Here is an 11,868-nt window from a genome sequence, read left to right on the forward strand (position 1 = left end):
ATTAGAAACTAGAGTAGTAAATATAAAATATTTAGGGAATCCAAGTGCGTATAAAATCCAAATGCTTATGTAGAGGTCCAAAGCACATTTTTACCTAAGTATATTGCTGCGAAAGTTCGTTAGAATCAAAAGGCAACCATGACTAACAACGAAACGATGAACAACTAAGCGTTAGATTCATTGAGTTTCCTTATTTGGAAATTTATGCTTTCGCTATTGCCAAACTTCAACGAAATGCCATTTACGAAAATCAAATCATCCAATTTTATTGAGGTGCCAAATTCAAAGTGATAAATTAATTTCACCAAAAATATTTTAGCCAAGTACATCGAATAACGATTCCCTAAAAGAAGAATGAAATTCAAACATTGACAAAATTCACACACTTACAACTTACCTATACAGTAACGCAATCCTTTGGCAAATGGCACAAACGCGTATGGATGACGTTCCGCCGAACCTGTACTTCCGGCTGCAAAGTGTTCGGGATGGAATTCTTTGGCATGGGCGCCCCAAAACTTCGTATCACGTTGCATATTGAAAACATCAAATACGAGTGCAGTGTCTTTTGGCACTTTTACTCGTCGCGTTATACCGCCGGCACCAGAATTTAGTTGCAAATAAAAATCTCGGCTCACCGCGCGCATATTAAATGGAACAGTAGTGAGTAGGCGTAACGATTCGTATACAATGGAATCGAGGTAAGTCATTTGTAACAACTGCGTTGGATCGATATTAAATATTTGTGATTGTTTGGGAAAAGTTGTTGTGATTTCCTCACGTAATTTACGCTGACAATCCTCATGCATCGCCAAAAGGAGCACAGTGACTAAAACACTGGTAGAAATCGTTTCAAATGACTTACGAAGAAAAAAAGAAGAAAAAATGAGTTATGTATTACTATAAAAGTGATACTCATAAAGATGTGCATACAATATACAAAACAGAGAACAATTTTTCGAAAGGTAAAAATTTATAAAAAAGTATATTTCGTGATACGCATACAGGGTGTATTCCTAAGTTAATGGAACTAAATATGCTGGTGCAATCACTCGCAGTGGACAACTTCTATCAGAATTCATGAGAGGTATGTTATAAAGGGTTTTTCAATAAGAGGTGTTATTTTGATATTCAAGGAAAAATGCTATTTTTCAATACAAATCATCGGATGTTTATTTCATTATAAAGCGGAAAGTATGCCGTTAATAGTGGAAAATAACATCAGAGAAATGAGCACCACGACCACGCTTACAGGACAATACCTTTCCATGGCATTTTCCATAACCGAATTGTAAACTGGCTGCCCTATGTCCTCGATAGCCTCACGAATTCCATCTTTGAGGTCTTGAATCGACCCTGGGCTGTTCGCGTAGACCTTCTCTTTCACGTGGCCCCAAAGTTTTTCTTCTTTTCTTTCTCACAAGGTGTTAAATCACAAGATCTCGGTGGCCAATTGTTATCACCTCTTCGAGAGATAACACGGTTCGGAAACTTTTCCCGTAAAAGATCAATGGTTTCGTTGCTTGTGTGGCACGTAGCGCCGTCTTGTTGAAAATAAACGTTGTCCAGATTAATACCATCTGAATTCGGCCATAAAAAATCGTTAATTATCCCTCGACAGCGCAATCAATTGACCTGTAACACCTGTTATTGGAAAACCTTTTGTGTACAAGGTTTAAGAAGCATATTTATGGCATAAAGGCAACAGGAATTCTAAACTAATATCATTATTACCCGAATTTCAATTAAAGTGTTTGTAAATTTGTTCAAAGTCAGCAAAACTCTTCATGAAAAATTGTCTTAGTGTCAAAAATACATAATTTTTGAACGGTTTTTTGACAAAAGATCATATTTTGCCATAAATCTTCCTGTATAAGCCTAATTGGACACCGCGCCTTTGCCTTTCCCGAAAATGAATTTTCCAATGCATGGAAAGCGTGTTGTGTACGCCCAAACGCCCGAAAACACCCGCCCGAATCCACACGCCCGAATGTATATTTCCCCGAATTGACAGTTTCCCGAATTTTTTTGCCCGAACGTCTTCGCCCGAACCCATTTGCCCGAATCCTTTTACCCGAAAAGAAAAAAAAATTTAAAATAATTAAGAATTAGTATACACTTGAAGTACATGCAAGAAAAGAACAAAAGAGTGCTATTCCTTTATTTATTCATAACAAATGTTGTCAAAATTCTTGTGTCAAATTCATCAGTCAGTCATTCGTTCTTAATTATTCATAAAAATGGAAGAAATTGAGGAAGTGGGACAACTTGTCGGAAAAAAATTAATAATCGGAGGATACATTTATGTCAGATCCAAACCGTCGAAAAATAATCAATTCTATTGGGACTGTCAATTGGTTCGAAGAAAAGAATGCAAAGCGCGGGCAATTACATTGCAGACAGTTTCTGAGTTAATAGTTTTAAAAGGCCCTAAAAAATCTCCTCATGAACATCCGCCCAATCAGGATACAGCGAAAGCGGAATTAGTGAAGGTTAATTTAAAACGAGTCGCGGAAGATCATCCGGAATGCCCTCCAGCACAAGTACAAAGTTTTGTTTATTTCTATTTTTGTTATATTTTTTCCCTCTTTTGGTTTTTTATACTCCCTTTATATTTGCTACATGTGGTTTAATTTTCAACAGATTTTACGCGATAATCTCTCTACTACGCACAATAACGGAAGAATACCAAAGATATAAAGAAGAAAACAAAATTTTGGAATACTTAACTAATTTAGCATACAACATTCAAATATCCTAAATTCACACAATTCAATTTCTTTCACACCATGCCATATAATTAAAACTTGTTTACAAAATTTTGAATTTTAATTATTTATTAACATTTTTATATAAAATTTATTTTTATTTTTTCGGGCATTTTTCGGGAAAATTAATAAGATTCGGGTATTCGTATTCGGGCAAATTTATTCGGGTAAATTATTTTCGGGTGATTGGGTTTCGGGTGAATGTCCATTCGGGCATGTGTTTTCGGGATTTTGACCTGGAATCCGTGTTGTGTACGTAAGAGATATGTACTGACCTCACAAAGAACATCCCGGGCGTCAGTTTAGTAAAAAATACATTTCACATGCATTTACGTAATGAAAATATCTGTATTGTCTGTATTACTAAAGCTAAGCTACTAGCAGCTAGAAACCCTCGACCTGAAAATCCCTGTATTGAGCCGTTTGGGTATTATATTGATTAAAATAAATCGAATTTGGACTAAAAAAAAGGTTTTCGTTCTATTTAAAAACTTGTGATCTCTTCGAAGCCCTCTCTGAATGTATAGTTTAACGCAAACACTTTTATGAAAGATCTTACTCACCACCATCAGCATGGATAGCGCCTCATCCATAACATCCTCCATTCGCAGTTCGCCGGTATCGACCATATGGAATATTTGCTCAATAAAAATACGCCTTCGATTTGTACTTCCTGCAATCTTGACATCCTTTGGATCTTCTGCGCCATCAGTGTTTCTTGAATCTGCATCATTGGTGCCAATATTCGAAATATTGCTCTGACTTCCTGCCTTCCACTCAGCGTGCTTTCTTTGTACGATCTAGATGCATGTGTATATGTGCAAATAAAGTTGATTTAATTTATTATTGATCACTATTTTAAGTTATTTTTATGAGTATTAGTAGCTAAATATTATCTTTCATATAAAACAAAACAAAAAAATATTATATACAAGTTATGTTGCCATACACCACTATACTTCCCAACGTCGCACCCTGTGATCACATTGCACTACACGTGAGTTCATTGCTCCAATTAAAGTTCACACAAGAACTTTCGCTGACGCGACACACGCGCAAGCGATCAATTGCAATATCCAATGCTTGGGAATTGCAAGGCCAGCATATTGGCCAACACGCGCAACCCAACGATTGCGAAATACCAGCAAGTGGTGGGAACTGCAACGTTGGCGAATTAGCTTAGGTTAAGAAGTTAGTTGGTAAGAATTATATTTTGTAAAGTTCAGTTAGAATCGGAACCGCAACTAGTGCGGAATAAAATTATATGTGACTAATTGAAATCGTGTTTTTTATGTTATCGGTGAACAGTTGGTTCACCGCATCTTTAATTTTTTGGAAGCCCCTATCGGTCAGGGCTTAAGTTACATATATATAATATATACATATACATATATATCCTCGTACTTATGGACTGCTGGGAAATATAATAGAAACAAATATTTTCATGTAATTTCTAACAATTTTTTAATATTGAAAACTCCGGATATTTAGTTATACAAATATAAAATTGGGCGGGAGCCCTTGATCGAAGAAACCCCAAACCCCCGCCTGCCATGAACATAATTCCCTTCTGGACCCGTAACAGGTTAAACTCGTACTTTTTCAGAACAGGCCCAGTCGTTCCCCAAATATGTCCGCATGATACTAACCACTTCTTAACATTTCCCCTTAAAGTCCCTTATCCATTACACATTTTCCTCTGTAACATTTCTCCTCTGTCGAAACAACCTGTTTTCTAGATCTACCGTTAGATACGCCAAACGACGATGGCTGATGACAGAGTTTTACGAAAGCCCTATATTTTTTAGTTTCTTTTCATTATCCTATGTACTTTGCAGAAATGCCGTTTTATTTGGACTTTCATTACTTTACAGACCTCGCGCATTGAGTACAATTTTTGAGTTGCTAGTCGGCGTAATAAAGTCATGCGGTAATTTTAATTTTACAGTGATGCACTCAGTGAACCACTGGTTTTACTTATGTCCTTAGTATGTAGGTAAAAAATTGGCAAAAAACACTTACAATTTTCACAAACTCCTCTAAATGTTTCATAAGTTCTTGGCTGCGTTTGTAGTTCTTTGTATCCAGCAGATAAAATATAAAATCCACTTGCAACCAAGGTTTTGTGCCCTTCAATGCTGATATATCCATGAGCCTTGTCGTATTAAAAATATTGAATTTTGCACAGAATATCAACTAATTCTATTAATTTCCTAAACAAATTAACTACTTACTCGCTGTAGGTCCTTGCAATACCCTGTGTGTCTGCAGCTGTAAAGTTGGTTTCCGTGTCCATTGTTGTTTCTAGAGGACAATCACAAGAGCATTCAATATTTGTCTGCTATTTGCATAGAATGACACTTACGACATGAGACCTCAAGCACTGCTCTGCAAAACATTTCGTCTAGAATATTAAATTGCACATTGTCACCCAATAACTCCGTATCGAATTTGTGCACCAATTGATTCCCGACCGTATTAAAGGTGTCAATGAAGCTTAGTAAGACTTTAGAACCGAAAGCTGGGTCCAACTGTCTACGCCGAGATTTCCACGCAGCTCCTTTATTTAAAGGTATTATAAATATTAATCTTTTTTATATATGTACACATACACTGCCTTAAAAACCATAACAGAAACTTATTGATAAATTATGAAAATATAATTCATTTTATTACCAAAATCATATAAATCCAAGTTTCAAACTTTGCGCAAATATAAAATAAAATTCAACACTATTCTCACTATTTTCAATTTCGAAAAATGTCCAATATGCAGCTTTATAGTCAATTGAATTTTATTATAACAGAATTTCATTATTATTCATTAATTATTATATTTATAAAGAGAAAATGCACAATGCCGCCAGCAAAAAAAATTAATTTCCAAAATCAATGTGATTTTTGAGCTACTTGAAACTTGCACTTTATTATACCAAAACTACTAAAATTATAAAAGAAATACATAAATAAATTGTCAAAGCTTGTCAATAAGTCCTTGTGGTATAGTTATTTAATGCAGTATATTCATTCATTTATTGAACGGCAAACCTTTAGCATGTAATAAGCCTCGACGTAAGCAAAATCCATTTTGAAAGAAAGATTTATCTATACATTCGGGTGCATTGAAAAATTGTTCCATAGTCGCAGGGTCGTCGACGTAAATCACAGTTTTGTTGCCGAATACAATGGCCAGCGGACGTTGAAAGTGGGGTCGTATGCGGGAAACGGCCTGCAATAGTTCTTGAAAAAAAACAATAAATAAAATAAATGCACTGCTGCTCACAGGTTAATCCAAATACAAAAATGTTTATGGATCATAGCTTGCTTTGAAACTGAGAGGTCTTTCACGTTCGCCCTCAGTAACTACTTATAGATAATCGAGTTATCAATCATCTTGGTAACGCCAGTTAGCTACCGCGGAGCTGCCGTCAGACTTTTTTGGGGGGAGTCTTGAATTAATGATGTCATACGGACAATCTAGAAACATTAAAATGACATTTGAAAATAATATCATCTGAACCATTTGTAAGGTGTAACCAGAAAACGTTAATAAGTTCTTATAAAATTTGGGTGATAGGCTGTGCTCGCCACATAGCAATCGATTTCCTTTAATAACTGTGTATAACAAAAACTCACGTATTTCAAAATACATTGCAAGGTTCTACGCCCCAAATAGAGTGAAGGTAATAAGATCCTCACACCGGAATGAAATAATTAAAATCTATCTTATTTAATGTTAATAAATAATTTCAGACTCATGACTATCTCTACAGCTCTAACAGATATTAAAGTATTTATATATGTATATAATTGGCGCGTACACCCTTTTTGGCTGTTTGGCCGAGCTTCTTCTCATATTTGTAGCGTTCGTTTTGGTGTTGTTCCACGAATGAAGAGGCCTACAGTTTCAAGCCGACTCCGAACGGCAGATATTTTTTATGAACCTTTTCATAGCAGAAATGCACTCGGAGTTTTGCCAATGCCTGCCGAGGGGCGACCGCTATTAGAAAAACTTTTTCTCAATTTTGGTGTTTCGCCGAGATTCGAACCTACGTTCTCTCTGAATTCCGAATGGTAGTCACTCACCAACCCATTCGGCTACGGCGGCCACCGTATCAAAGTAGGCAACCGAAAAGTGGTGAATAATTATCTTATAGCGCTCACCATTAACAGTACGAGAGGTGCCTTTTATATGTCGGGATTTGGCAACCCTGGTGTTGCAATCTGGCAACTGACAGCTGTATCGCAAAGTTTGACATTTTTTGTCTTTTACGGACTCAGAAAGTTTTGAAATACCAGCGCTATTTGTGTTGTTTACAGTAACTTAAAAGATTCATCTCGGTCCAAAAATGGAATTAAATCGTGAACATTTTCGTGCGATTATTTTTTACAACTTTCGACGTGGATTAACTCAGCAACATTGCATGGATGAAGTTAATTCATTTTTTGGCGATGAAGCTCCATCAAGGACCAGTGTTTATCGATGGTATGGTGAATTCAATCGTGGTCGTAGTTCACTCCAAGACGAATTTCGTGAAGGTCGTCCAAAATCAATTGTTGTTCCGAAAACCATTGATGCTGTGCGCGAACTGATATTGCAAGATCGTCATGTGACCTATCGTGAGATTGAGACAATCTTAGGCATTAGTGGGACCAGCATACATTCAATATTGCATAAACATTTGACTGTCAAAAAAATTTGTTCGCGTTGGATCCCACACAATTTGTCAATCGCTCAAAAAAAGGCTCGTGTCGATTGGTCGAAGGAAATGCTCAAAAAATACGATCGCGGGGCTTCGAAACACGTCTATGACATCGTGACAGGTAATGAATCATGGATTTACGCGTATGAGCCCGAAAGTAAACAGCAGTCGACTGTATGGTTGTTCGCGCACGAAGCACTTCCAAGCAAATGGTCGCCTGTTTTTTCGGAAAAACTGGACATGTCACAACCGTACCACTAGAACAACGCAGAACAGTAAATTCTGAGTGGTACACAACCATTTGTTTGCCAGTTGTCTTCCAAGAAATTAGGAAGACCAATCGCCAAAGACGGACCACTTTTCACCAGGACAATGCGAGCTCTCACACATCGGCTCAAACAACTGCATTTTTGAGCACCCAAAACATCGAATTAATGGGTCATCCGCCGTATAGTCCTGACTTGGCACCGAATGACTTCTTTTTATTCCCGTACGTAAAAAACAAACTGAGAGGTCAACGTTTTTCGACACCTGAAGAAGCGGTTGCGGCAATCAGAATGCATGTTTTGGAGGTACCTCATTCAGAGTGGCAAAAGTGCTTCGACAATTGGTTGAAACGCATGCAAAAGTGTATAGATCTTCATGGAGAATATTTTGAAAAACAATAAAGTGATTTTCGATGGTTAAAATTTGTTTTTGTTCTCTAATCTCGACATATAAAAGGCACCCCTCGTATGCACCTCCGTTGCCTCAACCGTGAAAGCCACAATGACTATTACTTTTTTCAACATTGATTTTGGAAATAAATGTCATACATATAGAAGTATATACTCGTATAACCATTTTTCGGTATTTGTCTTTGCATGTTAATTTTCAAAGTTATAGTCATCAGAATTTACTTAAACAGCTGATGGAAAGCTCGTCAAGTCAAAAAACTCTGAAGAATTTAAATCAATACTAAATTTTGAATAACTATGTATGTTTCTTATTTCAGAGATTAAATAACTAAACAAATTTTGTAGTATATGCGTTTTCAATAGAGTGGTTAGTTTCAGTAGTATAAATGATCAAGAGGACTCACTACTTGAGTTAATTTGATCTTGACTGAGTGTAGGAAAGTATCTTTGTTCGTAATTGGTAGCAATATGAACTAAACGGTGTTGAACCGACTAATTTGACTTTAATTTTTTTTGGTTTCGACCAAGTAGGAACATTCAACAAGGAATATGTTGACTCGAGTCTTCACATTACCAGAATATATGAACTATTTAAAGGCGCACTTGAGTTTAAATACAAATTAGTTGTGGTTATATTTAAAAGCCCTATGCAAAAATACTGACAGACTTATGGCGAACTTTACTACCAATCTGTTGCATGCGATATGATTTCTGCCTACACGACGAGACTCCTACATTTTTATGTCATGACATAACTTTTATTTGAACTTTTTCATGCGAGAAAATTATACGGATCATCTGACAGTGACTAACAGTCATTGGATCGTAACGTTTGTTACTAAACTTCGTCTTTTTGACGAGGCCTCACAAAATGTTCTCCTTCATAGTGTAAATTTTTAAAAATTTAACAAATTTGTTGGTAGGTTTTTACTGTTCGCGAAGGATCCAACCACATTTTCATTCTACATTTGAACTTACAACATAACATATGACAGCATTCAAATTATGTACTAATTTTATACTTTATGGAAACTTTGTTTTCAATCTTTTTATTTTCGTAGTTAAGTAACTTATGCAAATATATGGAGTTTGTCATCCAACATAGACTGTTACTGAAAGCAAAAAGAAATTAAGATTGATTTCAATATATTTTTTACTATGAAATCGAAGACAAGTCCGTTTCATGGTTTGAATTTATCAAATCTCCCAAAGAAACATGGAAATCATCACAAATACGAAAAATGTGCTGTTAAAAACGAATTAGAGGGTTAAAAGGTTATACAAATATATTCACAAAATATTCCATTATGAGTATTTTCTCACAAATAGCGACTAATAAAAACCTCAAAAAAAGTAATGATAATGGGAATGTGTGTATGTATGTGTGCAATACACTTAATTCGTTTCATATCGCTTTTGTGCCTCTTTTTTCGTCGGTAAATAGCCGTGACAAGCCGTCATCGATATTTTCATCACACACCTTGCATTCGGAGCTATTGGGTAGGAAATAAGTTCATAGCGGTTTTATATTATCTTTTTTAGTTTACAATGATTTGTTTGCTGTTTGGCAAAGGGAAATTATTCGTTCGATAGAACTCTTTCTGCTCTATAAAACTATGTTACTTGTATTTTTGAGTAATTTAATTTTTTATTGGTTTTGAGGCTTAGAAATGGAATACTCAGGGGGCAAAAATCAACATTTTCAACACCTGCTCTTCTTTGATTTTCATCGAGGTAAAAAAGCTGCCGAAGCATCTCGGGACATTTGCGACGTGTATGGCGAGTCCGCACGAAAATGGTTTGCAAAGTTCAAAAATGGCGACTTTAACGTCGATGACATGTGCCGCAGCGGAAGGCTTTCTGAATTCGATGAAGAACGTCTCAAATCACATTTGAAGGAGAAGGATCGTCAAACCAGTCGTGAATTGGCAGAAAAAATTAAGTGCGATCATAAAACGATTCTCAATCACTTTCATTCATTGGGATTTACCGAAAAATTGGAGCCTAAGAACCTGGGTGCCTCATGGGGAGGTGAGAAATGATGCCTATACATCAATATGAAGCAAAGAAATGAGTGGGTGAGTGGGTGGCTACAGGAGATACGCTAAACCCGAGAGTCAAGCCGGATCTTCATCAGAAGAAGATCGTGATATGTGTTCGGTGGGACTGGGAGGGCTTGGTGTACTGGAAAATGCTCAAAAAGAATGCGACGGTCAACAAGGAGCTCGCCATTGCCCAGCTACACCGCGTGAATGAGGCTATGCGACTGAAAAGATCTGATCGACATGGCCAAACCATACTCCTTCACGACAACGCCAGGCCCCATGTTGCACAAGTAATCAAAGCCGCACTCCAAGAGCTCGAATAGGAGGTCCTTCAACATCCGCCGTATTGTCTGCACCTTGTACCGATCGATTACCATCTTTTCCACTCCTTGTCAAACCATATGAGGGGCCTTCGGTAATAAAGGTAACGGGTGAAGGTCAAAATAAAGATTTCTATGAAAATAATTTTTTATTTAATAAAAAAGCTACGCAAAAATAAAATTTGATGCTCAATTTTGTATCACCAAGTATATTATTTTCCAAAATATTTTTACTCCACTAACAACCATCACAAGTGCCATCGTTCTGAAAACTAATTTCTCTCACCAAAAATTTGCGTAGTCCATTAAAAATAAATAAAAGTGGGAAATAAATGTAATATTTCAATTTGACGACTAGCTCTTGCAAATATTATACAAAAACTTTTGTCAATACCAAAACGAAGTGTATCCGCAAGAGAAACAAGCCAGCTGAGATTAGCAGAGCACTCCAAAATAAAACAACGTCTTGCTTTTGACGAAGATTAGTAATGTCGAGCAAAACAAGCTCGTTCCTTATCGTATTCACTGCTTCATGTCAGTAAAGTTGCAATTTAACCCCTTACACTCGGACTAGCAGCCGATAAGTCAAAATTAAGCTTGCGTACTTTTTATTAGTTTGATATTTTTAGCAGAGAATTTTCGAAATTGTTAAATTAAAGGAAGTATTTATTATATGAATTTACTATTGTTTGGTTTTGTATCAGCACTCAACTTTTTGGTTCCAGATAGAACAGGAAAATAAACCATAAGTATGGCTGTTGCAGCATACCACGCCATCCATTGAGGCGCCATACCAGCAACCAGGCATTGCGTTGCCACCATATAATGAAGAATATCAGCAATAATGAAGCCAATAGCATTATTTGCACCACCGCACACACACTGATAAGTAACGAATTTTCGAAATTGGTTTTGAATTCACCTAACTAATTAATTGCACTTTGTAAGCAAACAACGATGCCACATTCAATTGTCGTTTGACCGTTTATAGACACCTGAACAACGAATACACGTGCGTGTATATATTTTTATTGTTTATTGTTTTCGCCGAAATTATTGGAGAAACTGTTTTCATCACATCTAATTGAAAAACACCATAATTTCGGTGCACTATAAGTTGTTGCCTACTGCCAAGAAGATACCGCACTAACTGAAAAGTAATTTTGTTTTCTACCAGCTTTTATACTTTGCTACTTGAGCAGACATTAAAGTATCGGATATATATATGTATATGTATGTATATATTATATATATAAATATAAATAATATAATTTTAGAATGCACATATAATTTTTGAAGTGCCTTTCTGAAGCCATTTGATGACACATAGAACTAATAAGGTGTGGTTTTGAAAT

At 36.2% G+C, this 11,868-nt stretch overlaps 1 protein-coding gene across 1 annotated transcript; it reads right to left on the minus strand.

Annotated features, from left to right (window-relative positions):
* Positions 1–11,643, minus strand: LOC129239406 (probable cytochrome P450 318a1). The gene is made up of 8 exons (XM_054874873.1): positions 11,226–11,643; positions 5,817–6,008; positions 5,134–5,328; positions 5,003–5,072; positions 4,791–4,923; positions 3,332–3,568; positions 398–860; positions 1–343 (listed from the first exon to the last, which is right to left on the minus strand). The coding sequence occupies exons 1-8, from the start codon at positions 11,371–11,373 to the stop codon at positions 165–167; spliced, it is 1,617 nt and encodes a 538-aa protein (XP_054730848.1). The 5' UTR covers positions 11,374–11,643; the 3' UTR covers positions 1–164.
* Between the last annotated feature and the right edge of the window lie 225 nt (positions 11,644–11,868).

Source organism: Anastrepha obliqua, chromosome 2 (assembly GCF_027943255.1).
Source record: "Anastrepha obliqua isolate idAnaObli1 chromosome 2, idAnaObli1_1.0, whole genome shotgun sequence".
In the NCBI taxonomy this organism is placed as follows: Eukaryota; Metazoa; Arthropoda; class Insecta; order Diptera; family Tephritidae; genus Anastrepha; species Anastrepha obliqua.